This window comes from Paecilomyces variotii, assembly GCF_004022145.1.
Source record: "Paecilomyces variotii strain CBS 101075 chromosome Unknown C8Q69scaffold_2, whole genome shotgun sequence".
Lineage (NCBI taxonomy): Eukaryota > Fungi > Ascomycota > Eurotiomycetes > Eurotiales > Thermoascaceae > Paecilomyces > Paecilomyces variotii.
The window spans coordinates 1490140-1515003 of NW_021167141.1; the positions used below are offsets into that span (position 1 = coordinate 1490140).

At 50.0% G+C, this 24864-nt stretch overlaps 6 protein-coding genes across 6 annotated transcripts; 4 read left to right on the plus strand and 2 right to left on the minus strand.

Moving 5' to 3' along the window:
* The first annotated feature begins 356 nt into the window (after nt 1-356).
* On the plus strand, nt 357-9922 carry C8Q69DRAFT_148501 (mitochondrial protein from FMP27-domain-containing protein). Its single transcript, XM_028625508.1, has 4 exons — nt 357-5172; nt 5222-9220; nt 9277-9371; nt 9434-9922. The coding sequence occupies exons 1-4, from the start codon at nt 571-573 to the stop codon at nt 9495-9497; spliced, it is 8760 nt and encodes a 2919-aa protein (XP_028487411.1). The 5' UTR covers nt 357-570; the 3' UTR covers nt 9498-9922.
* Nucleotides 9923-10374: 452 nt separating this feature from the next.
* On the plus strand, nt 10375-12648 carry C8Q69DRAFT_456600 (putative alpha/beta fold family hydrolase). The gene is made up of 3 exons (XM_028629846.1): nt 10375-10906; nt 11038-11519; nt 11579-12648. The coding sequence occupies exons 1-3, from the start codon at nt 10759-10761 to the stop codon at nt 12392-12394; spliced, it is 1446 nt and encodes a 481-aa protein (XP_028487412.1). The 5' UTR covers nt 10375-10758; the 3' UTR covers nt 12395-12648.
* A 743-nt stretch (nt 12649-13391) lies between these two features.
* On the plus strand, nt 13392-15859 carry C8Q69DRAFT_504426 (glycosyl transferase family 8 protein; the record flags this gene model as incomplete). The annotated part of the gene is made up of 7 exons (XM_028632591.1): nt 13392-13424; nt 13494-13521; nt 13592-13698; nt 13760-14341; nt 14405-14967; nt 15018-15681; nt 15749-15859. The coding sequence occupies 7 exons, from the start codon at nt 13392-13394 to the stop codon at nt 15857-15859; spliced, it is 2088 nt and encodes a 695-aa protein (XP_028487413.1).
* A 686-nt stretch (nt 15860-16545) lies between these two features.
* C8Q69DRAFT_441948 (hypothetical protein) lies at nt 16546-17554 on the minus strand (the record flags this gene model as incomplete). The annotated part of the gene is made up of 2 exons (XM_028628798.1): nt 16546-17207; nt 17287-17554. The coding sequence occupies 2 exons, from the start codon at nt 17552-17554 to the stop codon at nt 16546-16548; spliced, it is 930 nt and encodes a 309-aa protein (XP_028487414.1).
* A 1246-nt stretch (nt 17555-18800) lies between these two features.
* C8Q69DRAFT_148897 (cysteine dioxygenase) lies at nt 18801-20280 on the minus strand. Its single transcript, XM_028625512.1, has 5 exons — nt 19629-20280; nt 19455-19526; nt 19246-19383; nt 19102-19159; nt 18801-19043 (listed from the first exon to the last, which is right to left on the minus strand). The coding sequence occupies exons 1-5, from the start codon at nt 19899-19901 to the stop codon at nt 18928-18930; spliced, it is 657 nt and encodes a 218-aa protein (XP_028487415.1). The 5' UTR covers nt 19902-20280; the 3' UTR covers nt 18801-18927.
* Nucleotides 20194-22317, plus strand: C8Q69DRAFT_148889 (putative GTP binding protein). The gene is made up of 10 exons (XM_028625511.1): nt 20194-20201; nt 20388-20661; nt 20729-20749; nt 20811-20928; nt 20999-21035; nt 21092-21162; nt 21224-21561; nt 21612-21968; nt 22025-22145; nt 22205-22317. Exons 2-10 carry the CDS (start codon nt 20641-20643, stop codon nt 22222-22224), a joined length of 1104 nt encoding a protein of 367 aa, XP_028487416.1. The 5' UTR covers nt 20194-20201; nt 20388-20640; the 3' UTR covers nt 22225-22317.
* Nucleotides 22318-24864: the final 2547 nt, after the last annotated feature.

Sequence of the window (24864 nt, forward strand, 5' to 3'; positions counted from 1 at the left end):
CACACGACGGACCGGGACCCGGCGCCAGGGTGAACGAACAAGCCTCTCTGCCGTTCTGGAAGCGCTGCTGGAGGGGACAAGAAGACGGAGAAGGGACTCTAAGAGAGGCTTGGTCAGGCTTGGTCCGCAGTTGGTCCGCATTCTGTCCTCTCTGAAGTCACTGAGTCTAATTTACCTGTCTGGCCTAAAAACCAGTAATATACCTCTCCCAACCGATCTCCGTTTCCCAACCCATTCCTGTTGGAACGGCCGTGCCTTGCAGTGGAGGAAAAACAAGGGCAAATAATACAGAGACAAAAAGAAGTTGACACGCAGCATGAAAGGTTCACGACAGCTACGTTTCTCTCCCGACGCTTCGCATCCGGGCGCGCAAGCCAGAGCCAACTGAACCCTGAGCCACCGGCGGCAGCATCGCGATTACGGCTTGTCCGGCTCATGCGGTCGATGCAGCCATAACAACAGACTTTATATCAATTGCAGCGGGGGATCGAGGCGGTTGCTATCGTTTAGATGCTTTGAACGGCATCTGGCCGTGAAGCGGAGTGAACCGGTCGTGGCCACGCAGGCAAGATGACTTTCTTCAGCCCGACGACGCTGGTGGTCGGCTTCCTGCTCCTTTACCTAGCCTCCTTCATACTATTGGCCATTATACGCATCGGGACTGGCATTTCGATTCAGAGAGTTGGCTATTTCTCCCTCCGACGCATCGCATACGCCCCGAGGGAGGGGATACAGCTGGAAATCCGCGGGCTCGGGTTGTCACTCCACCGTCCCTCCTTTGCTAAGCCGACATGGGTCAGCCTCCGGATAACGGACTTGAAGGTAACTTGTGACACGAAGGCGCTGGAAAGGAGTAAACATGCAGCGCATCAGCGAGACGGATCGATATCCTCGGATCACTCGTCGGACGAGACAGATGTCAAGGACACGGGATCCGGCCGCAGTTCGCCTTCAAGGTCGCGGAGTAAGACGTGGAAGACATTGACCAAGGTGAAGGAGCGGATCAAACGGGTCCACAGACAGATACATTGGTTGAAGATGGTCGATGTCGTGGCAGCGAACACCACGATCCACTTTACGGAGGCCGGTTATATTCAGGTTGGCTATCTCACGATGGCTGTGGATACCAGGCGCAAGATGGTGGATAGAGGGAAACTCTTTCGACACAAGAAGGATCCATCTGGGGAGCAGAGCCCTGCGGAATGGATGCTGAATGTGCGGAATATCCTGCTGGCCGTCGACGGCCACGATCCGATGGAATTGGTGGATAATATAGGGATCAACATACACGGACTTCTCTACAAGGATCTCGAGGGTCTGAGGGACACATCGGTTGCAATCAAAATTGGAAGATTGCACGTTCCTTATGACGACCTCATGACATTGTCGAAAAAGGTGAAGCAGTCCAATTCCAACGTATCGAAGGGCGACTCCCCCGAATTGGACGGTAAAATATCTTTCGCCGATTTTGTCGAAGAGTTGGACAGGCCAGGAACTCAGGAGGATGCTATTGTCCAGACGGTAGCCGACTGCAAGGAATTCGCCAGCTCTCTGTTACGTGGTATACAAGAGTTCCAGATAGCACTGAGCTTTTTCAGGGCGTCGAGACGAATCCAGCCTGCCGTGGAGGATCAAAAGTCCATGTACCTCAATGTTGTTACGCACGAGATTGGTGTGGACCTGCACCGAATGGATCCGGAGACCCCAGCACATCGGATGTACTTCCAACGGAATGATGTTGCTCACCAAGCCCTGCTAGCCGCGATCTCCCTGTCTGTCAGTCTGGATGACAGCTCTGGCGAAACGGATAAGATCTTGTATGTTCCAATGGCTACCACGACAATCAAAACTACACTACCTTCCAAGACCGTGAGTTTGGCCAATGAGAGTGATCCGGAGGAACGCAATACCAATGTTCTTTTCGCCAACCTTGTGGTGACATCGCCCTCTGTCGATTTGGAGCCGCAACATTGTTCTCGATTACTCGATCTAGCGCAGACACGGGCATCGTCTCGAAGGAAAAGGAATAATAATAATAATAATAACCATCGACTGATTTCGCGCCTGCTACCTAAACTGAGCATCAAGTTGTCGATCCATGAACCCGTTCTTCGATTCGTCCTACCCATCACAGAAACTGCAGGATCCGCACCCTGTGACTACAACCTCCTCATATCTTCGATATCTTCAATGTCTATGGATATCGAGTCGTCTCACTCGACAGAGGGCGGACTCCATTATTCCTTGTCATCCATATACAGAATCACCTCCCATCAGTTCTATTACCAGACCCCCGCCGGAGTGAAGCATAACATCTTGACTACGGAGAACATGGAAATCAAAGTCCTGCTCAATGCCTCTCCCGAAGTTTGCGTTATCGCTTCAGGAAACATGAACTGCTTCTCGGTTCATATGGTTAATGATGAAGTTAATCGTGGGATTCGCCAGGTCATCGAACAATTCCAGACCCATGTGCAGCCGAAGAAGACGATGCCCGGTGATGAAAATAAACCAAGTGTGTTAAGGAGGATACCACCGTGGCTTTTGAGATTCCAATTTGAGGCTACCGGATCGAGCTTTGAGGTCGCCGGCTTTGACTCCAGTGTCTCTGAGATAAATCGTGGCATCGCACTGCAGCTGCAGTCCTGGACTGCGGATTATAGAGCTCAGAAACTTGAGCCGAATAGGACGCTCCCCAGACGAAGGACGTCTACTCACTCTACTGTTGGGGACGAGGCGTCTTTCCTCTTCCCTCCCACATCACCGCCTAGAAGTTCCCGTCAGGGACAAGCTGACGGCAGACGGTTGGCATTCCATGTGCGAGGCCTCGAAGGGTTTGCGATAGAATCGGAGGACTATATAGAACCGGATCCATTCTTTTCAATGCCTCGATTTGAAGTCGCTCTCAGCACTCACAGCGACCCTCATGGTCCTATATCGCACATCAATTCCGTGATCAAAGGGGTCTATCTTGAGTACTCGCTCTACCGATATTATTGCCTCGGGGTTGCAGGATACGTGCTACGGGACACTTTCATGCGTCCTGCGCAACAGGGTGCAGCACCTACAGGCGATTATCGGCTTCATGATTATACTCCGAAGAGTTCGGCCCAAATCCCGCTGTCGCCTTCAGCCAAAAGAGAGCTCGTCACTGTTGATGTCAGAGCGACTCTCATACAAGTTAAGGCTTCATTGCCTTCTGATCCTCCCATGATGGTGCAGATATACGGCTTCACAGCTGGTCGTCACCGCTGGACGGCTCCCTTCACAAGATGTCAACTGATTCGCCTTCATGCGGAAGCTCCTAAACTGAAAGGAGTTTGGGCGAGAATTGTCAGTATGAACAATGTGAGGCTCGATCTACGTGAGATCCGCCGAAAGCAGGGCGATATTATGCGTGAAGAACGCTCCATCGACCTGTATACGGATTTCATTCGGATAGGTGTCCCTCATCACATGATTATGCACCGCATCTTCGACAATTGCGTCAACGCCATGAAAGCAATGAAACAGCTGAACCATCGCTTTAAAACTGGTTCGACCGAATACGTTCTGGGAAAGGAGCCCGAACCTCCGAAAAAGGTCCCTAAAATCTCCGTTCGGAGCAAAGCGTTATTATTTGAATTAGAAGATGACGCCTTCGAATGGAAATTGGGAACGATATATCGAGCTGGGCTCATGGAGCAGAGGCAGCGTATCGCTCGTGAAGATGCTTACCATCTGAAGCTGAAGAGAGTGGCAGAGTCCGACCGCCGTGCTTCGTCCCGCCTGCGAACTCGGTCTAACTACGCAAAAAGCACCCAGGAGCGCACCAGCGAAGACAGCAAGAGGAGTAAGAGTGAAGATAGACGACCCAGGAGGTCTTCTTCTGAAGATCGGGGCAGGAGGGGGAGGAAATATCGCTATGATACCGAGGGCACCAGTTGCCTGAGCTCCTCCGCGCAGATAGCGGCTGATGAAGCATGGTACAAACTACAAGAGCATAATGCCCGTACCTGGAAACTCAAAATCGACTCTGCTTTGAAGTTCCAGGATACTTCGATGAGGGAGATCCGGAATCTGTTCTCTGGCGCGGATGAACCGCCCGAAGAGGCGGACGACAACGAGGTCATTTTGGCCATTCCCAATAGACCGGGGCTTATGTCCGCGCTCATCAGCGACGTGAATCTTGTGATTGACAAACCAACGTTTCCTCTCACCGAATACGCCCAATTTCTTCACAAGATAGGGAAAGGCATGCCGACGGACATGAAGTATTCCCTGCTGATTCCAATGGGTATCCGGTTAGACATGGGTGAGGCTCGAGTCAGCTTAAGAGACTACCCGCTCGATCTTTTGCATATCCCAGCGCTGCGCCCTGGGCAGTCGCCTCGACTACCAAGTTGGTCTCTGAAAACCAATCTCGTTATCGCTGAAGAATTCCGCGACGAGCAATCCGCAAGGCACGTGCAGGTAGAGATCGTGCCTGCGAGCACCATGCCTGATGGTTCCACAAATCCTGCCTTTTGTCTCGACGTGCGGCGAACGGTCTCACCGGTCAAGACGTACTCAGAGCCAATATTTGAGATTAACACGAGTCTTCCCACGAGCATTTCCTGGGGTATGTCATATCAACCTGTGATACAGGACATGATGAAGATCATTGAGGGCTTCACCAAGCCCGAGATCGATCCTTCGGATCGAGTTGGATTTTGGGACAAGATCCGAATGAGCTTCCACTCAGCTATCAGTGTGGTATGGAAGGGCGATGGCGACGTTCATTTCAGGCTGAAAGGATCCCGTGATCCATATGTCGTCACAGGTTTCGGTGCTGGATTTGTGATGTGCTGGCGAAAGGATGTGCAATGGAACATCCACCAGACCGATGACCCACGGGAGTTTATGAGTGTCACTAGCGGAGAATACGTGCTCGCAGTTCCGGATTACAGCCACGAAGCACGTAGCTCCTTGGAATCTCCAATGGACGACGGCGATAGTGAGTCGTCTTCTACTGATGTGAAAAATACCGCTTTCTTCAAAAAGGTCGTTATGAAGCTGTCAGGAAACGTTCGATGGCTGGCAGGGTTAGTTTTTGAGCGCGATCTGGATAATGGTGTCCGATCGTTCCAGTTCAAGCCTCATTACGAGGTTGTCCTCCGCAATCCGATATACGTACCGGAATCGGATCGACAGGTGAGTCGCCCATGCCAAATAAGTATGGGCGGGTGCTAACATCGAATAGGACTATGATGCGTATAAGGGCTTCCGAAGCAACCATATTCACTTGTCAATCGCTGTCGAGGCCCCGAATACAAGAGAATGGGTTGTTGGATCCCCTGAGTCATCGACGAGTTATAACACGGTTCATTTGACTCCACGGTTTTTCACGCACTTCTTCAATTGGTGGTCACTCTTCTCTGGAGTCATGTCCCTGCCTGTTCGTCAAGGTCCTCTTTGGCCCGGAATCACCAAGACAAGCAAGAAGTTTAGTCGACACCTCGCCACAGTGAAGTACAAGCTTCTTTTCGCTCCGTTGTTTGTGGCTCACATCTACAAACATAAAGACCAAGAGGATTACAGCGAAGATGTGGTGACTGCGACGGGCATAAAGGTTCGCCTTGATAGCTTCAGACTCGACGTGCACCAGAGGCGTGAGCAGATCAGAACGATGATGAAAGGGCGCTCGAAGCAGACAAAAGCTAGTGCAATGCGGATCAACCAGACCCAACTTGACTTCCTGAGGGCCGATTTCCGGGCCGTTTCCTCGAGCATCGAAGGCACAAACCCTGAGGACATTCAAAAGAACACCGACGATGTCATCTCCACTTTCCAGCAGCCTGTCGCGTCGATAGATCTATCTCGTTTCACGATCCCGGATCAGAACATGGATTGGATTGATATGGATGACTTTGTTGAGCTGGACTGGATTCTGCCCCAAGAGTCCAACCCTCGGACGCAAATCTTGCCCCTTGCATTCGCACCCCGATTCACATATCTGCGCCAAACAGACCACGGGCAGGCCGATTCCGAACAGACTGGATTCAGTCCTTTTGGAGACGAGCCGACGCATGAGTGTGTCATTTCGCAAGACAATGACCCACGACGTGTGCAAATGGAGCTAGTCAAAGAACGCTTAGCTGTCCTTGAAAGGCAATCTGCCAAGTTTGACCAGACTCTTCGCGAACAGGAAGAGGAACTGCGTGAGCACCTGGATGATCCCGAGGTCAGAGCCAAGCGCGATCTTCTTATCAGGCAGGCTGAATCACTGGCCCGGAGACGCAAATTCCTAGGCGGTGGTCTTCGTCGTCTCGAGAGGCAATTGACCGGTCAAGATTCAGTTTCAGACTTCGAGTTTGGAAGCCAGAATCGTGAAAATCCGTCATTTAGGACCGGGGAGAACTCCGAGTCAATGGGCAATGGGGACGATCCCGAAATTGCGGGCCTCTACTCTTCTCCCAACGACGATTTGGCCACTGATTTCAACAACCGTTTTATAATCCATAATATCCAGCTCAAATGGAACAACTCGCTGAGGAACATCATCCTCCGCTATGGACACCAGGTCAGCCAGAGACGAGGTTTCGTATATTACATGTCGCGAAGGGCCGTCAAGTTTATTCTTGACATCGTCGAAGAACAGAACAAGGCCAAGAAGAAGGGTCCAGGATCATTCACAGATACATCGCCATCGATCTATGAGGACCTAAACAACACAGAGAAAGATGACGATGGCAGTGTTGAAGATCGCATAGAACAGCTCCTTAATGATGCCAAGCGCTATGTGAACGCCGATGACAGTGAGACCAGTTCAAGAAAAGAGTCTCGAAAGCGTACAGGATCGGCAGACTTTAGCGACAAGATTGCTCCAGAATTCACGGCGCAGAATAGCTATCACTTGCGCCTTATAGCTCCTCAGATCCAGCTTCAAAGTGAAAAGAACCCGAAGTCTGTTGCGCTGATAGCTGCCAAAGGCATGCAATTGAAGGTGGTGTCTATCATGGATAAGCAGCGCGTGGGTGACGATGTCAGCGGCCTCATCCAACGCCGTTTCTCTCTTGACATGGATGGCGCTCAATTCTTTGTGGCAACGCAGAAGAATCTGATAGCACATCTGCAATTCTACGCCGGAAACAAATACGGGAATGCTCCTGGCTCTGCATGGCCACCGTGGATCACCCTGGAAGCAATGTTCGACTTTGAGCTCAATCCCTTCGGTTTCTCAAGAATCATCCAGAAAACCTCTGCTAGTCTGCGCTACGACAAGTACAATAATCTCCGGCTTAAGTACAATGAGGAGGTTGGCCAGGAAGGAGGCGATGAAATTAACGATGACAACAGGGAAACTCGAATGGACCAGATCCTCGTCGACTTCCCTCGCGTTAGAGCAATCTGTGATTCTGCGGAGTATTACTCCATGTACATCATTGTCCTTGATTTGTTGCTCTACAGTGAACCGCTGGAGAAAGTGCGGAATGAGCGCTTGGAGAAGATCATGCTTGCATCCGACTTTAGCGATCTGAGAGGTGCCCCGGAGATGGTTAGCAAGCTTCAGGAACGCATTCGACGTCTCGAGGAGATCAAAGAACATTTCCAGGTGCAGGCCAAATACCTGGACAGGCAAGGCTGGGAAGACCGGATGACACTGGAGAGAGACCTGACGCACTGCGAAGACGAGCTGTTCTTCATCATGAAAGCCATCACTACCTCGCAGAGGAGAAACGAAGACCGGAGTGGATCGGGGACGAACGGTCTTCTGCGTTGGAACATTTCCGCGTCTGAGGTGGTGTGGCATCTGATGAAGGATCCGACCGAGCCTCTGGTCGAATTCCAGCTGCGGGATGCGACATATGAGCGCACAGACAATAGCGACGGCTCAAATCACAATCTGATCAAGATCCAGAGGCTCTACGGTCTGAATCTGCTGCCCGATGCACTGTATCCTCAGATGATTGTCCCTTACCTTGACCAGAATCGGCGTTTGGAAGGACCCGACTCAAATATGCTAAAGGTCGAATGGTATATGCTGGAAGCAGTCGCTGGTATCCCGGTTCTGGATGACTTCGAGGTCACGCTCTTCCCACTCAAGATACAATTAGAAAGAGACACGGGCCAGAAGCTGTTCGAGTACATCTTCCCTGGGGTAGGTGGTAATGCATTTGAGAACGGCGGATTCTCTCCATTTATGATCCCGAACACGAACCCTCTGGACGACGATAGCGAGAATGAGCAAGAGACGCGTGAATCGTCTCCAACCGAGCAAAGCAATGACAATACGTCCGGAGAAGAATCGCAACACTCGACCGGACCTGGAGCTATCCAGTTGCGCTTGCAACCGACTCTCTCTTTCCCAGATCAGAGGAGGCAAGCCCCGCGATCAAACAGACACAGAGGCCTTATGATGACGCCCTTACACAAGGACAGCAACCGCCTAGGGCCCACAGATGGAGTTGAGGCCGTCAATCGCCCGTCAACGGGTCACTCAATGCTCAAGAAGAAGTCCGTGGATAGCCTACGTATGTTGGCTCGTCAGCCTACAAATAAGTCAGCATCGAACATTTCCGCTAGCGGTGCCAGTGAAGACAAAGAGAGAGAGAAAGAGAGAGCCAAGAAATTTACACTTGGTCGAGCGAACAGGAGTAAATCCAATGCGGCAGATGACATTTCACAGATGATGTCTCGTGCCTCAAACTACATGACACTGGCCCATGTGAAGATCAATGACGTGATCCTCTGCTTGAGCTACAAGGGCAAAGGAGGACGCAACATTGAAGACGTCCATGATTTCGTTTTCCGTTTGCCTGTCCTGGAGTATCGCAACAAGACATGGTCAAACCTCGATCTGGCTCTACGACTCAAGAAGGATGTCATGAGGGCTCTGATCTCGCACGCACCTGCAATTCTCGGTAATAAATTCTCGCACCATCGACCTTCCAAACAGCAACAGAAGCGGCTTCGGGAGCTTGCGACTTCGTCCCAGGTTCTGCCGAATTCGGACAGCGTCATCAATCCGCCATCAGATGAGCCGCGGAGCATTGCTAGTCGCGATTCAACCAGCGAGCTTTCCGAATCTCCGTCGCGAAAGTCCTTCAATTCCAATGCTTCTCCTCTGGCACGTTCTACTTCTCTCGACTCGAGCATTCAGGGCTCCCATGACCACAGCATCCGCGGTTCTCACGAGCCGAACATTGTGGTATCTGACTCTCGCTCTGCGAGCGAAGTCGATGTGGACAGGCACTCCCAGGTGCGTTTTCTGTTACTCTACTGTCTCTGATGTCCTCGGAACTAACTGTCAAACAGCATAGTAACAGTTTCATGCACAACACCCTTACTAGGCATCTCACTTCGTCGGAGTTTTCGTCCCGCGAAGCCGACGCGGATGAAGACAACGATAGGTACGTAGAACATGACACCTAGAGCATCTCGTCTCGTGTCACATCGACTGACTCTCTTACAGTCCTAAGAAAGGCTTCCGCAATTTCGGCCGAAGGCTCCTGTCCTCGCGGGGCGGCGATCGATGATCCTGAGCACACTCCTCACCGAATTCCTCTTTGCCAGATTCCACTGTACGACATTGCATAATCCGATTCATATATACGACTCGTTATAGACAGCATTGCCCGGAGTTCGTCACATTTTCCCTTTGGAATCTATGCTATACATATTCCTTGAAATACCCCCAGCCTCTGGCGCTTGTGGTGTTTGGCCGGTGCAACGGGAGGCTAATGCTCTTTTGTCTTTCTCGTCTACTACCCAGAAATCCTAATCATTCGCAAATGTGTTGTTTTGAGCGACTTCTTTTCTGAATTCCAGCCAATGGGAGTCAATCATCACCGATGCCGTACGAAAGGTGTCTTGATGCCTCAATACCTCATCGTTGATTTCTTGTGTATTTATTTTTCCGTTCGTTTCTCAGCGTTGTCTTACATTTTCGCATGTTCTTCTATTGTGTTCCATTGTCGACTTTGAAAGGAAGCGTGGGGGGTTCAACATGACATTTATGGTGAAGCGAACTTGGTATCCTTCCTGGATATTTTAACTTCCTGTCTTTCAATATATATCTGATCGTGTTTTTCTTTTCCATTTTTGTGTACAAATTTCGTTTGTGTATTATTGTAATTGCCACCCGATGAGGAGTGGGAAAGGAAAGCGGCGAACAAAGAGGGGTTATGAATGAGTTTCCACATGGATATAGAGAGGATTTGGGTTATTTTGAGAATACATACGTTATTTATTTTCTGTTGATTCGTTTCTAGTTAGACGTGGAGTAGATTCGTCCATATACAGTAACAAACAAAACCCCACAAGAATCCCCATGGCGAAAAGCGGATGTTAGCCTAACGGGTTAGTACAGCTCTAGCTATAAGTAGATGGCCTGGTTTCCAGCCATGTTCCATAGGATAACTCGCTCCCATCGACCACTCTCCAGGACGGTCCGGTCAGAAGATGCGAGAAAAGACAACATTCACACTATCGGCGGGGGCAAAACAGAGCCTGCCACGACAGTCCGTTGCTTTGAACTGATCGGCTGGGCCATATGACGCGAATGACGCGGGTTTGCCGCCGCTCAGCGGCGAGAGTTGCGAAGGGAGCTTCAACCTAGATCATGGTGCTTGTTCACAGCTGCCACCGCGTTTCTTTCCTGCGCTGAATTCTCTCCGGACACTTCTCTAGATCGATATCGCAACGGACATAAAATACCGTGGCTTTTCCCGTTGATCCTTCCTGTGTCGCTGCTATCATCATAGGGCGGAGGCCGATAGCCTCCTCCTCCAGCTCGTCATGGCGAACCGGGTGCTGACGGCTCTGGTCTCCGTTCTGTTCTTCGCATACGGGTTATTCACTTTGTCCCCGTATGCATCCAAAGCTCTCCTGTCTGGACGAGCCTTCTCGCGCGCGTCTGAGAAGGAGGTCAATGAGTTGAAACTAGGTACGATCACGTTGTTGTGATCTTTCTGCCTACGTCACTAGCGAAATCTCGTTTGAATCAAGGAATCAACTACGACTAGCTATGTTTGGAGAGTCATGAGAGCTTGCTAATTGTCCGTCGAGTAATTTCAGCCAGGGATCGATTTTGGAATCTGTCAAAGGGATTCTGCGGTCTCTCGCACCAATTCCTGACCCTCCGCAGTGGCTTCAAGTTCCATTACCTCACGAGCGTCGTACCTGGCAGTGCTACGGCGGCCCGTTCGAAGAAGCCACTGGTCATCCTAATCCATGGCTTCCCAGATAGTTGGGCGGTATGGCGCCATATCGTATCTTCCCCTGCTATCCACGAATCGAGCATCTTGGTTGCTGTTGACTTGCCGGGATATGGTGGGACTGACGGTCTGGACGAATATTCGGCGACAAACGTGTTGGAGAGCTTGACAGAATTCATCATCTCTCTCAGGGAGCAGTATGGGATCGAAACACCCGTGGATTCAAAGCCGCTAAGAAGAGTCATCATTGTTGGCCATGACTGGGGTTGCGTCCTGGCGATGCGCCTGGCGGCGGAAGCACCCCAGGTAGCTGACAGATTCATTCTTACCAATGGGCCATTGGTAGGTGTTGCAGCTATTACTCCTCAGATATACTGTTGCTAATCATTTTCTCACTCCAGCCTGGCCTTGTCGTCTCGAATGTGCGACGCTTGCTTTCATCGGCCTTTAAGATGTTCAAGACGGCGTTGAACTCGCCACTCCGCTCCCGATCGACGTTTGCCAAAGCGCTCAAGACGGTCAGCCCTGTGTTCCGCCAGCTTCGTTTGTCAGGATATATCTTTGTCATGAGATTGCCCATATCCTTTGTCCGCTTCCTGGGATACGCAGGGGATTACGCATTCCTCAAGCGCGTCCACACGATCGCCCACGGTGAAGAAGGACTGTATACGGATCGTGACGCTGCCGAATCCATGGCCAGCACGTTAGGTCCCTCCGCGGAAGAATGTAAAACAACAACTCCGCAGGGAGAGTCATACCCACTCTCCGTCAAGAAGGAGCGCGTGCTGGGCAACTTCGAGCACATGGCCAGATATTACAGAGAGGGAGCTACTTTAGGGTCCTGGAATAAGTCTCTCGAGACCATTGCTTCTCTGCACAGTATCAATCGTGGTAGTGAACTACGACGAAGCACCACTGGGAAGGGATTATTCGACGATGGACCTGACGGAGTCCTCAAGTCACCGGCGACCATCATCTGGGGCCAGAAAGATACCGCGCTGGAGCCTCATTTGTGTCTGGACGGAATCTCGGACTACCTTGACTCGAACAGCCAGGTCATTATGCTTCCACGGACGGGCCACTTCACACCAATCGAGAGGGAAAGCCGTGATGCCTTGGAACTGGCCATCGAATGGGCCGCTCAGGGTGATAGCGAAGATATCGGCTCGGTGATCGCGATCAGTTATCCTGGCGCAATGGTTACGGCGCGGAAGTGATATTTCTCCCACGTCTTTTCAGGGAAGGGCCACGGGAAGAAGGATCGGGGCAAGCTTGCTTCTTTTTCTTTTTCTTTTCTTTTCTTTTTTCCTTTTCGGTTATATACTTAGGATGACGAGAGACAAGTTTTTCTTCTTCAGTTGGTGCTGGGGGCCAGTTTCCGGGGTTCGGGGAGTTCTTATGCCCATTGATCTACTACTGTATGACTAGGACGTTATTAGTTTCTATAGAATCAGTTTGTTTTTTTCGGAAATTTCATGCGCGTTTCATGTAGACCAGAACGATGATGGAGTACTCTAGTAGTTTCGCTAACGGATCTCCTCCCCACGAAGTGCATCATCTCGCAGGATTAGTTACATGGGCGGAGTGCTGATCGTCCCGAGGGCTGCGGAGGCGATGCGGATCAACAAGATCAATTGGTGCTCACAGCAGTCGATACGCGGAGAAGAAGGCTACCTTGCGATACGCGCTGGTCACCTGGGCTTTCATTTCCTGGAGAGGATTATTGCGGCGGAGAAGGGGATTCACAGCAGAAGTAGCAAGTGGCGTTGAGCGATGCTGGAGCGAGGTTACTTAGTGTCGACTAAGTCAGTCAGTCACCAAATCCAGACTCCCCCAGAAAACAACCATCATCGCATCAGATCTCCAACCTCCGCGCGGTGGGGCAACCGAGCTCTCGCCCTTCCCCCTCTTCCTCCATCGACTGCTGCAGAGTCCTTCTTTACAATATTGTGTATATAGTGTCCTCAATTCTTTCCGGATCGCCCATGTATTGCCTGGCGCAAGCATCCCGTTGCCGTTCCTTGCAATCGTGTGACTTTATGCAGCTGTCGTGAGAGCTTCCGTCGCTTGCAAGCGGGGAAAAGGACTACCCAGATCGTCGTGATTCTTTGCAATTGATTCTATTTAGTCCTGCAGTGAGGCCGGAGGAGCTGCAGATTTCCCCAGCTCCCGTAATTGCGTCTTGCGAGGCCCGGGAATCGATTGCCGCCAGTCATGGCTGCGGGAGATGGAGCTGTTTATTGCACGGTGAGCTTCGCTTGCTTCTGTCGACGATTTCGAGAGTGGCCATGTATGTACTAACGTTTGCGCGCGCAGCTCTTAATGAGCGACAATTACCTCCCGGGTAAGTATTACTACCTCCCACGTCGCGCAAAGGAGAGAGTCTGTCCTTTTTTGCTAACAATGGCCACTAGGTGCGGCCGTTCTCGCTCATTCCTTGCGCGACAACGGGACAAAGGCGAAGTTGGTTGCTCTTTATACGCCGGAAACTCTGCAGCCCGCGACAATTGCTGAGCTCCAGGTAGGCTTTTCTCTGCATTGCGTCTGGGTCCTCTTTCCGGTTACTGACCACAGCGCAAAAGAGTGTTTACGATGAAATCATACCGGTTAACCGGATCACGAACGCAATGCCTGCCAATCTCTGGCTTATGGACCGGCCGGACTTGATATCGACATTTACGAAAATTCAACTATGGCGCCAAACACAGTTCAAGCGCATTGTCTATATCGACTGCGACGTGGTGGCCGTACGCGCACCGGATGAGCTTCTGTCCCTGGACGTAGATTTCGCTGCCGCGCCGGATGTTGGCTGGCCGGATATTTTCAACAGCGGAGTGATGGTCCTCCGACCCAACATGCAGGATTATTACTCCCTTATCGCGCTAGCTGAGAGGGGGATCAGCTTCGACGGTGCGGATCAGGGTCTGTTTAATATGCATTTCAGGAACTGGCATAGGTTGAGTTTTACGTACAACTGTACTCCTAGCGCCAACTATCAGTACATTCCGGCATACAAGCACTTTCAGAGCACGATCAGCTTGCTTCATTTTATAGGGGCCCAGAAACCGTGGAATCTCCCGAGACAGGTGCTACCGCGGGAGGCGCCTTATAACCAGCTATTGGGGAGGTGGTGGGCTACATATGACAGGCACTATCGTCCAGAGGTATGGTCTTTCATCTATGTCCTTGAATCTCCCAGGTCCGGGAATTTTGACTTAGGATAATAGGTTACTTCATATGAACCCGGGTACAGTCAGGCCCTGCCGCAGACTAACCCGCGCCATGGTATTCCCGAGACGGTGAAGACCGTGGATACCCCGTCGGCCCTCTCTACTCGATCAGCCCAGATCTACCAACCTGCTCCTGTGCGACCCGTGAAAGTGGCTTGGAAGGAGACTGGCCAGACGACTGGTTCTACCCAGCAGCGTCATTATGGGGGTCATTTCCACGTTCATCAACCGCCAGCACAAGTAATAGAAGACGCCTCGGCCAATGCCCCACAAGTCGTGCCTAGTAACCCGCCCCAATACCAGGTGCAAGAGCAAGCCCGGATTGCGAGTGCTGTACCGCAATATGTGCGTGGAGAAGAGCATGTATCTGCGTATATCCAACCTTCACATGAACCACAGCAACACGCTTGGCAACCTCATCGTGAGGAGCCGTGGCATGAGCAGCAAGCGGAGCCAGCACCTGCGGTCGTGCATCAGCCTCCCCCGCAAAAGACCCAGTCTCCAGAACCTCCAAAGGAGAGGCCCTTTTCGCCGCCCAAGGCGGAATGGGACGCATCGCGGTAGGTCTACCATTGTGTAATCAATACCGGTACAAGCTAACACTACACAGAGAGCCTCCTCCGCAGAATTCAAGGCCAGAGGCGATGGCGCTACAAACCCAGACATACACTATGTCTAAAGACACGAAGCTTTTCCGGCCTCCAGGAGCGTATCCTGAAGCCCCGAAAGATATGTGGTATAAAGTGCCCGAAACAAAACCTGAGCCGTCAAATATCACCCCAATATTCCCTTGGGAAACCAGAGCACCTAAACCGACACGAGTTTTCCCGGATGAAGTATCTGAGACATCGGAGTTTCAATCTTCTACTCGTCCCAGGTCTCCTTCCTTGGTCACTGACGCGAGCGGGCCTTCAACAGAAACGCCGTCCACGCCCCCCTACTCGCAGGAACCCTCGGACCCATGGACCACTTACACAAGGTCCAATGCATGGGACGAGGTCCCAGAAATATCCAAATACATTGAATCGATACAACAATCCAGAAAAGCCAAGACGCAAGTGATTCCTGGGACTGACAACGTCTCCTCGCCCTCCAAAGGAGCTGAGGACCGGAAAGGCAGCCTGAGGATTACCGACTTCCCTTCGGAGGTTGAGCGTCCTAGTCTCCCCGTCACGCCGGCGCCAGTCAGGCCAGCAACCTTCTGGGGCCGAGACGTAGGGGAGACGGGTACAGAACTTCCAGCTGCTAAGGGAGTGCCCCGGCAGGAGGAATGGGTGGGTCTCACAGTTGATGTGTTTGTACACCTCCTGCGAGTAGCGTACTTATACTGGCGATTGACAGAATCCGATGGCACGGCTCGAAGAGCTCCGACGCCGTCAGTCAGAGCTACTCGAACATCCCGATTCACTCCTTGAGAAAGTTGCCCAATTCAGGGAGGCTCACTCGGAGTAGAACGACAGCTCATATTCAACCTTTTCGCGAATGTACTCTACCATGTTGAACCTCCAATAACTTTATCAAAGCTCCTCATACGACAAGGGAGCCAACCATCTCGCTCATTCTCTTAGTTGATGCTATGTAAATCCGATCTTGCTTTGGCGTGTTTCAATCTGGGCATAAAGTTCGCTTATACCCGCTTTATTAGCGCTTCGTTTCGTTTCATGCATTGCGATTGCTACAGTGCATTGCATTGCTAGACTTGAAGTTTCCGTTTTCGTTTTTATATTCTCTCTAGTTTCGCCTTTCGGATCTCTTGTTTGTCGATGAGTTAACTCTATTCGATTTCATCTTTGTGGTGTACTATAGCGAGGAGCCATGAAATGTACTTTAGATTGCAACAACGTTAAAAAGTCTTTCAGTGATGTTCTGTTTCAGATAGATTCCGAGTATTACGTGCGAACATGCGAAGCTGACGAAGCAAAGCAGAACTCAATCTTAATAAATGATGATTGGCTTCTCTATTTCTTCGTCCGGACGCTTTCAACAATCAATATACCTGTTTCGCAGTAACCTAGTGTCGAGTGATATGATATTATGCATGTTGAGCAGGGAAATGATATCCGGCGGATTTGGTTGAACCAAATGCACGCTCTTATTATCGTTCTTTCTGAGTGAATATCCGGATTCGTCGACGACAATCAATCTAGCGTTTTCCCTTGAATCAAATTCACGTTGACTTGCCGACCACCGTAGGATAGAGAAACATTCTCATCTGTCGGACAATTCATATCGATACGACGTAGATCCAGTCCAGCTCGAGAAAACCCCAAAAGAAAATTACATCGATCCAAGCGCAAGTTCTCAATACGGTCCAGTAACTCTCTCAATGTCTCCAAAAAAGGACCGGGATATTGTTCTTCTTTCCGTCCGTCGTGATATGGCAGCTGCAATTGCGATAAGCAGACTGTGCGTAGAGGGACACCGCTCCCATTAGCGATCCAGACAGCCTTCGATACGACATTGAGGTGATGTTCGTAACTCTTTTCTCCCAGTGTCATGTCCAAATCCAGATACGACTGTAGCCAATCTCCCTTTTCCACGGGCCGACAGAAGTCCACTCTCAGTTCTGCTAGTTTCGGAAGCTTCTGTAAAGCAGAGGATAAGACGGCTAGGTCTGTATCGGTGTTGATGATCCCGCGTTGCTCTTCACAGATCTTCTGTAGACGGTCATATATGACCATATAAGAAGGACATTCGCCATCATGATATTTCAAATCATACAATTCTTTCGCCTCTTCGACATATCGATGAGTTTGAAACGTGAATAGATTCGACGAATAACATTCGAAATCCAAGATTTCTTAAATCAAAAAAAATTCGTTCGTTCTAATAAGGTTTTCAACGTAGGCGATGATATCTGGAATAAGAAAAGGCCTTACCCGGTCTTAACAATTGCGGAGCCACATAGATGAAGGAGACGGTATAGTGACGAACTTCGGACTCGATGAAGCTGCGGAGTTCATCGAATCCAGGTTTTGAGAATCGAAATTCAACCTCGTGGAAGAGAAGAGGTAGGCATATTTGTCTGAGCTTTTTACTGACGCATGAGAGTTGTTTGAGATCTGGGATTTGGAGCAGGTCGCGGATATCGTACAGGATTTCGGTTGGGAGAAGTTCGAGGAAAGTGTTATGGTCTGTTGAGCTCATGGCGTGTGGGATCGTGAGTGCTAATCGTCTGCTTTGCTGGGTTTATATAAATAAGTGAATATCAATTTTTGAGGTCGCTCAGGTACTAAAAAATATAAAAATATAAAATAAAAAATGGTGAAATAGATAGAAAACCGAAGAGATGATAAGATAAAGAAAAGGAAGATAACCACCCTTGGAATTGGACGTGTCTTGATATTGAATTATTGTTGATGCTCACGAAGGTGGCCTATTGATTTAGGCCGTCAGCGATAGTATTTATTTATATAGCACGTACAGTTCGCAGCACGTTTGCCACTAGATAGACAATAGAACGAGAAACTTCATCATACCACGACTAAAAGGGCAATTCAAACCGGGGTCTCCCAGTTCCTATGAGATAATCAGTTTTTTCACATGTTCTGAAGGAGTAGTAACGCTTTGGATTTAACCACCGTGAACTAGCGAAAAACCATTGGTGACTCAACGCTATCTGATCGGACGCGACTACTGCTCCTAATTTTCCCGTTGTAATGTTGTAGCGGTTTGGTTCCGGGAGTTCTCGCAATAACATGATGGAACTGTTTTGCTGATGGCATGACTGAGTTGTTTTAGTTTCGCTCGGGAGACGCAATGTCATATGTTTCGTCCCGATGTAGATGGGCTTTCTGACCAATCTTATTAGCGAACCAGAGAAGAAAAGGGTTGATCCCGGTCAAGTGCCTGTTCGTATGGCCTCGGTTACGAATGATCGAGAGTAAGGTTAATGTCTATTGATCTTATCGAAAGTCTTCTTGGAAGGATCCAAACAACACAGGTAAGAAGCATCAAAGAGAATGTGATAGCACGAGACGTAGGTGTAAATAGTATTCAAAAATAGATCCGGAAGGCTTTCGTTGCGTGTGGGTGAGCTCTCTTAAAGTTTGCAACCAATGTTTCCTCGCGTCGTTATATTTCTTCAATGGAACTAGCGATTCTGTAAAGGAATAGCCAACTCTTCCAAGAAGCCTCTCATCCAAACGCATCCTGTGTTTTCGTAGAGAAACTGGGTGCCGCCACACTAGACGAGACAATTCCGGAACCTAACCAATTATCCTACCACAAGTTTTCAAAGTTGATACTATTCATGCTTCCCGATTGATGGAATACTAGTCATATGAGATTGCAGAACTTTGGACCGCAAGGGGAAGTTGTAGATATCTTGAAGTTATAAGCTACCTTAGCGATAACAACGAGCAATCATTTCTAAGAATATCTTTTCACCTCATGATGCTAGCAAGCACAGACGCCGTACGAAGAGAGGAGGAAACTGGAGAAAACCGCCCCAAAGAAAGGCCAAAAGAGGATATCGTAGACAGAAGAGGGTATTAAGCTATTTATACACAACTGGAAACTCAGACCTTTCGTCCATGTCGCGAATAGAAATCGCACTGCTTGATGTGCTTTGCTTTTCCGGTTTTCTCGTCAAATAGGCTGAATCCATAAGTCGCGGCATTGGGTGGGGTATAGACTAGAATAAGATTAGCATCACGATACAAGGTTAGAAGGTTAGCTATATCTCAACATACGGTGTAGCGAAATGGCGAAGTTGCTGGGGTCGGGGTTCGAGATTTTATGGAGACCCAGCTTCATAGATGGTTAGTACACATACTTTGACCAAGAATCATCCCGAGAGAAAGAAAAAGGTAAGATGGCGATAGATGATCACAAACCTTATCAGACATGTAAGTCACCTGGTTCTCGCCATATTTGGTCTGCTTTGTGATGTGGAGAGGTGACGATTGTCCTTCCTTGACCTTGTCCTCTTCTGGCCACGCATAGAGCGTTTCCTGCAAGGTGCCTTTTAGGACCTGATTTTGCAAAGGCAAAGGTTAGTTAATTACATCATTCCAGAGTCTCACAATGATGAATGGGCAAATACCTTCATGACACAATGTGCGTTAGCATGGTCGTGGATTGCACTCCCTTTACCCGGACTCCAGACAAGAATAAGCTAGATTTCCCAAGTGGGCGCAGTTAGCACACCGTCTGAGTATCTAATGGCGTCCACTAGCCACGGAGCGTATACGGATTCCACTCTATATTCAATTCATACCAGGTTGCTCTTTCCGTTACCCTCGTCCACCAGGTTTCTTGTATACGTCCTACTGGCGTCTCCCATCGCGTACATCGTCCACTCTTGCTCATTGGAGACATACTTCTCCATCAGCCGTTGGATGTCTACCGGGTCGACATCGTCGGAATCAAGACCTGAGCTGGGACCCAAGACAGCGCTCAGATCTGCAACGAGCTTTTGGAAGGCGTCCTGTGCCGTACCATCGGCTTCGGACAGAGAAGACGACTCCGAACCGTTTTCGAGGAATGGCATCCTTACGGGTTTGCAGTACAGCTTGTCTTGAACTCAGATAACTCTGTAAACCCGCCTATTCAATGGCAGCGGATCTTCCAGTAAAGTTTCCCGCCTGACTAGATATAAGATGCGTGCAAGCTTCAGAGAAAGCTTTCGGTCTTGGCCGGAAGTTGAAAGAGAGTTTGAGGATGGAAACGGTCCGAGAAAAAAATAAATTGAAGTACGTAGCTGCCTATAGGTATTACTAACGGCGATTCGGATATCATATCAAGGGAAGCACAAGCGTGGTATGCGTATCCTCTTGAGGACGGCGGAGTGGTGAGTATATCTGATATTATACGGAAGGTCCAATGGAGAGCGCCGTGAGGCAATCTCTCTTGTCTGAGCCGCCGCTTGCCACAAACATGGTCGAAGTTGAGCACGCAACGCAGCACAGGAGAAGACGCGATCAACTCCGATCTGGCTCCGATCTGACTTTTGGGTGCCTTGTGGGTGCCTTGTTAGTGCCTCAGGTCAACGCCCCGCGGCGATAACTGGGGCTACACTCACCGCCTTTGGCAGAATCCCGCGAAAGCCATCGAATAGTGGCGGCGACCACAAATCTATCTCAAAGATTCTTCCCCGCAAGAAACTCTTGCGACATCCTCTGCACACTGCGCCACCGCTATACGCCTGTGTGTGCTGCATTTTTTTTTTACCAAATACTGCACCTTTTCAATCATTCTAAGCGTGCCTCAGCGCGTGCGATTCCGCAAAAATGGCGACGACAGTGGACAAGGTTCGCTCTGCCTCCGTTCTTACCAAATCTATGAAGAATGACACTGACACATGATCTCGTACTGCAGATCAAGGAGATTGAGGCCGAGGTTAGTCAACGGATTTTCCGTCCGAGATGCTCGAAGAAGTGGGATACTGACACTCCCGCAGATGGCCAAGACTCAGAAGAACAAGGCGACATCATATCACTTGGGACAGTTGAAGGCTAAGCTTGCGAAGCTAAAAAGAGAGCTCCTCACTCCTTCTGGTGGTGGAGGTGGTGGAGGTGGTGAGTATATGTTCAAATAGTGTGATATTATCAGCTCTGTCGAGCCTCCGCTGACATGCATATCTCGTAGTCGGTTTCGACGTTGCCCGTACTGGTGTCGCGAGTGTGTAAGTACCTCTCATTTGTACACAGTTGCGTATCTGACACTGACACCAAATGCTAGGGGATTCATTGGCTTCCCGTCCGTGGGGAAGAGTACGTTGATGAGTAGATTGACTGGCCAGCATTCCGAAGGTTCGTGACGATCCTCTTGTCTTTGTGCAAGGGAGGAAAAAATACTGATAGTCATGGGTAGCTGCCGCATACGAGTTCACAACCTTGACGACTGTCCCTGGACAGGTCATATATAACGGTGCGAAGATCCAGATCCTGGACTTGCCCGGTATCATTCAAGGAGCCAAGGACGGCAAGGGTCGTGGTCGGCAGGTTATCGCTGTCGCAAAGACCTGTCACCTCATCTTCATTGTTCTCGATGTCAATAAGCCTCTAACGGACAAGAAGATCATCGAGAACGAGTTGGAGGGATTCGGAATCAGGATCAACAAGCAACCTCCCAACATCGTCTTCAAGAAGAAGGACAAGGGCGGCATTTCCATCTCCGCTACGGTCCCATTGACTCACATCACCCATGACGTATGTTCTACAGCTGTAAGACTTTGGGATTATCCGCTGACATTTTCCAGGAAATCAAAGCCGTGATGAGCGAGTATAGGATCTCCTCTGCTGATATTGCTATTCGGTGCGACGCGACTATCGACGACCTGATCGACGTTCTGGAGGCCAAGAGTCGAAGCTACATCCCCGTCATCTATGCTCTGAACAAGATCGACTCGATTTCAATTGAGGAGCTGGACCTTCTGTACCGGATTCCTAACGCGTGCCCCATCAGTTCGGAACATGGCTGGAACGTTGACGAGCTTCTGGAGCAAATGTGGGAGAAGCTCAACCTCCGAAGAATTTATACCAAACCCAAGGGCAAGCAGCCCGATTATACGGCTCCAGTTGTTCTGCGGTCCACCGCGTGTACTGTCGAAGACTTTGTATGACGCCTCTCCTACTTCTTTCTCTCTAATCCAGGGACTAACTGTACCATCAGTGCAACGCAATCCACAAGTCGATCGTGGAGCAGTTCAAGCATGCTATCGTCTATGGTCGTTCCGTGAAGCATCAGCCACAGAGAGTCGGTCTTGCTCACGAACTTGCAGATGAGGATATCAGTCAGTGACCCCGTCCCTGTTGCGCTCAGCAAAGCTTCCATACTAACTTTCCTTCACAGTTACAATTGTTAAGCGATAAACGGCCACTCCCAATGCTGAACACTTCCCCTGTCCGCATGAAGAGCTGGAGAGCCGATCATGAGGACCTGGCCTATAGCTGACTTGCGCCTGGCACGGACCTTGGGCCACTTGACAGTTGCTTGGAAGGGGATTTGGATTCGAAAGTGGTCCACGGGATCTCATCTGAGACACCACGCAGAACTTGATGAGAGCGGGGAGTATGGAAACAATGCTACCAACTGCAGCTGTGGTTTGGATAGCGTCCAAGTATCCTGGAAGGGATTGGATTGGGTCTTGTCAATGCATTCATAATGCAGGGTTGTTTTCCGGATCTGGCCATTACCACCAGGTATTACGTGTCATAACTTACCAGGGCTCGACAGGGTTGAAATGAGGTGGAGGAAGATGACCGGGGAAGACTGAAGGGAACATGGATTAATCAGCGCACAGGGGAACATCGCAGGCTTCCTCTGGGCTGGATGAGTGTTCATGTCAGGGAATGATTTGTTCTGATCAGACAAGCATAGCGAGTTCCGCTTTCCTTGTGCGAAGACGTGTCTCAATGCGCATGTTGATAAGACTGTTCCGATACTGATATTTGGAAATGTGATGACCAAATCCGGACTGGCGTCCGGGAGCAAAGATGGATTAACGAACTTATCTGCGCGGTTGTGTCAAGAATTCAGGAGGTTCCTTTATAAGAAACGGGGACAGCGCCCATGGCTGTGACATCCTTTCTTGTTCGTGTCAGATAGCCACCGCATGGCCGGCCTATCGACGGGGATCATGGGCCTTACGATTCCTGCTAGTAGAGAGCCCTGGTGGGAAGCAGAAAGGGCTGAGCCTTCGCATGGCGAGCAGTGCCGAGTTCCATAGTTCCATCCGCACTTGGGGTCTGGATCGCTCGTTGAGTTCGGATCCGATAAAGAAACTTGTAGATTGTAATAATAGCGGCCCGTGCAAACCATCCTAGTGCCATGCCGTCTGTAGTTACCTAGACAAGGTACTCTGTCATTGATCGCTGTCGCCCAGATGACAATCCGGTTAGCGGATGAAGCGGTGCCTGCGCCAGGCGACCAAAACGAGCAGTTACCCTGCTTCTTTCGTCATTCGGGAGATCTCTGTCGAGCCGGGGATCGCTGAAGTATCTTATCCTTGGCCAATTTGTTAGTTATTTTCTTTTCTTTTTTTTTTTTTTTTTTTTTTTTTTTTTTTTTTTTTTTTTTGCTTTTCCACGAGATGCGTGCCGGATGGTCCATCTTAGGCCCCTGAACGCCTATGGTATTTCTCCCCACACACCACCGGATCCTTCAGCCAAGAGGCTGTTGGAGAAGCAAAGCTTCGAACGTAGATCCCGGCGCTTAGAGTAGATTGCTGCAGTGAGACATTGGACGAGACTGGGCTGTCTGGAATTACATTGGGCGACCAGAGCCCCGTTCGCAGTGCGGATTGGGGCCGGTTTGTAATACTTGTAGTGAGTAACTGATAGTACCACTTTCATAATCTGTCGTCAGTATTGGCCGCAGCGCTATCTGCGGAGTGGCAGTATTTAATTAATTAATTGGGCGAGAGAAAAAGAAAAGAAGAAGAATGGACCAGGACGGTTGAGAAGAGAGAGAGAGAGAAAGAGAGAAGAAGGAAAGACATTGTTTGATTGTTTGTCTCGGAGCACGTAACTTAACTAACCTCCTCCGCCTCGCACGTCCGTCGACTCGACCCCAACAGCGTCGTCTTTTCTTTGACGGTTTGACCAGGAGCTATGGCCTTGTGTTTGAGAGCGCCGGGAGGAGGTTGGCAAGGTCACTAACTGGAGCGTGCTCTACGTTTGATCTTATCCCCCCTCATCCCCCTCCTTCATTGTTATTGATTGAATCTACCCGCTGGCGCCCTGTCACACGTTTTAGTTGCCGCCGGGGCTTGTCACCGTCGATATTATTGACTTGATAGCGTCTCTAATGGGGTCTTCAAGCCCATAGGTTGATTGTCAGCACTGTGTGTGCCTGTAATTCTTCGATGTCGCACGATGCTGGGCGTCCGCCTCATTCCGTCTGGTCCTTCAACCATCCAGCTGATGACGATGGCAGCTTCCCCTTCGCAGTTCCACGCGACGATGAATTAGCCTTGATGACCGTCGGACAAGTGTGAATATTACATAGGCTGGCACCACGTTTCGGCTGCCCACGCTCATGTCCAGTTGAATTTGGTCCCTGACCGTCTGGCCAGACTATGGGCTGTACCAGATTACTCCATACAAGCGAGCAGGCTTTTTCCTTTCATTATTTGCGTGGCTGACGATAAATGCGCAGCGCCCCAGCGCATGCTCCACGTGAAGGGACAGCCAGAGCTTTTCAGGGCCAATATCACGACAATACTTCGTCCGCGCAACTCGAGTGGAGCGGAAACTGAAATATCAATATCCGTCCTCGTGGCCCTCCGGCAGGGGAGCAGCGTGTATGGCTTGAGACTCTTAGACTATGGCTGAAGAAACCGTTCAAATCTGAAAGAGGACGAATCAGTCATTCCTCCGTATGACGGCGGAGACCGTTCGCAAATCGTGCACCTGCAAGGCTATGTCGATTTTCGAACCACTTTTCGGGCCGTCTCGACAGCTCCATTTGCGGATCCTTTAGAGCGCCACGGCCGCCGGCGAACTAACCAT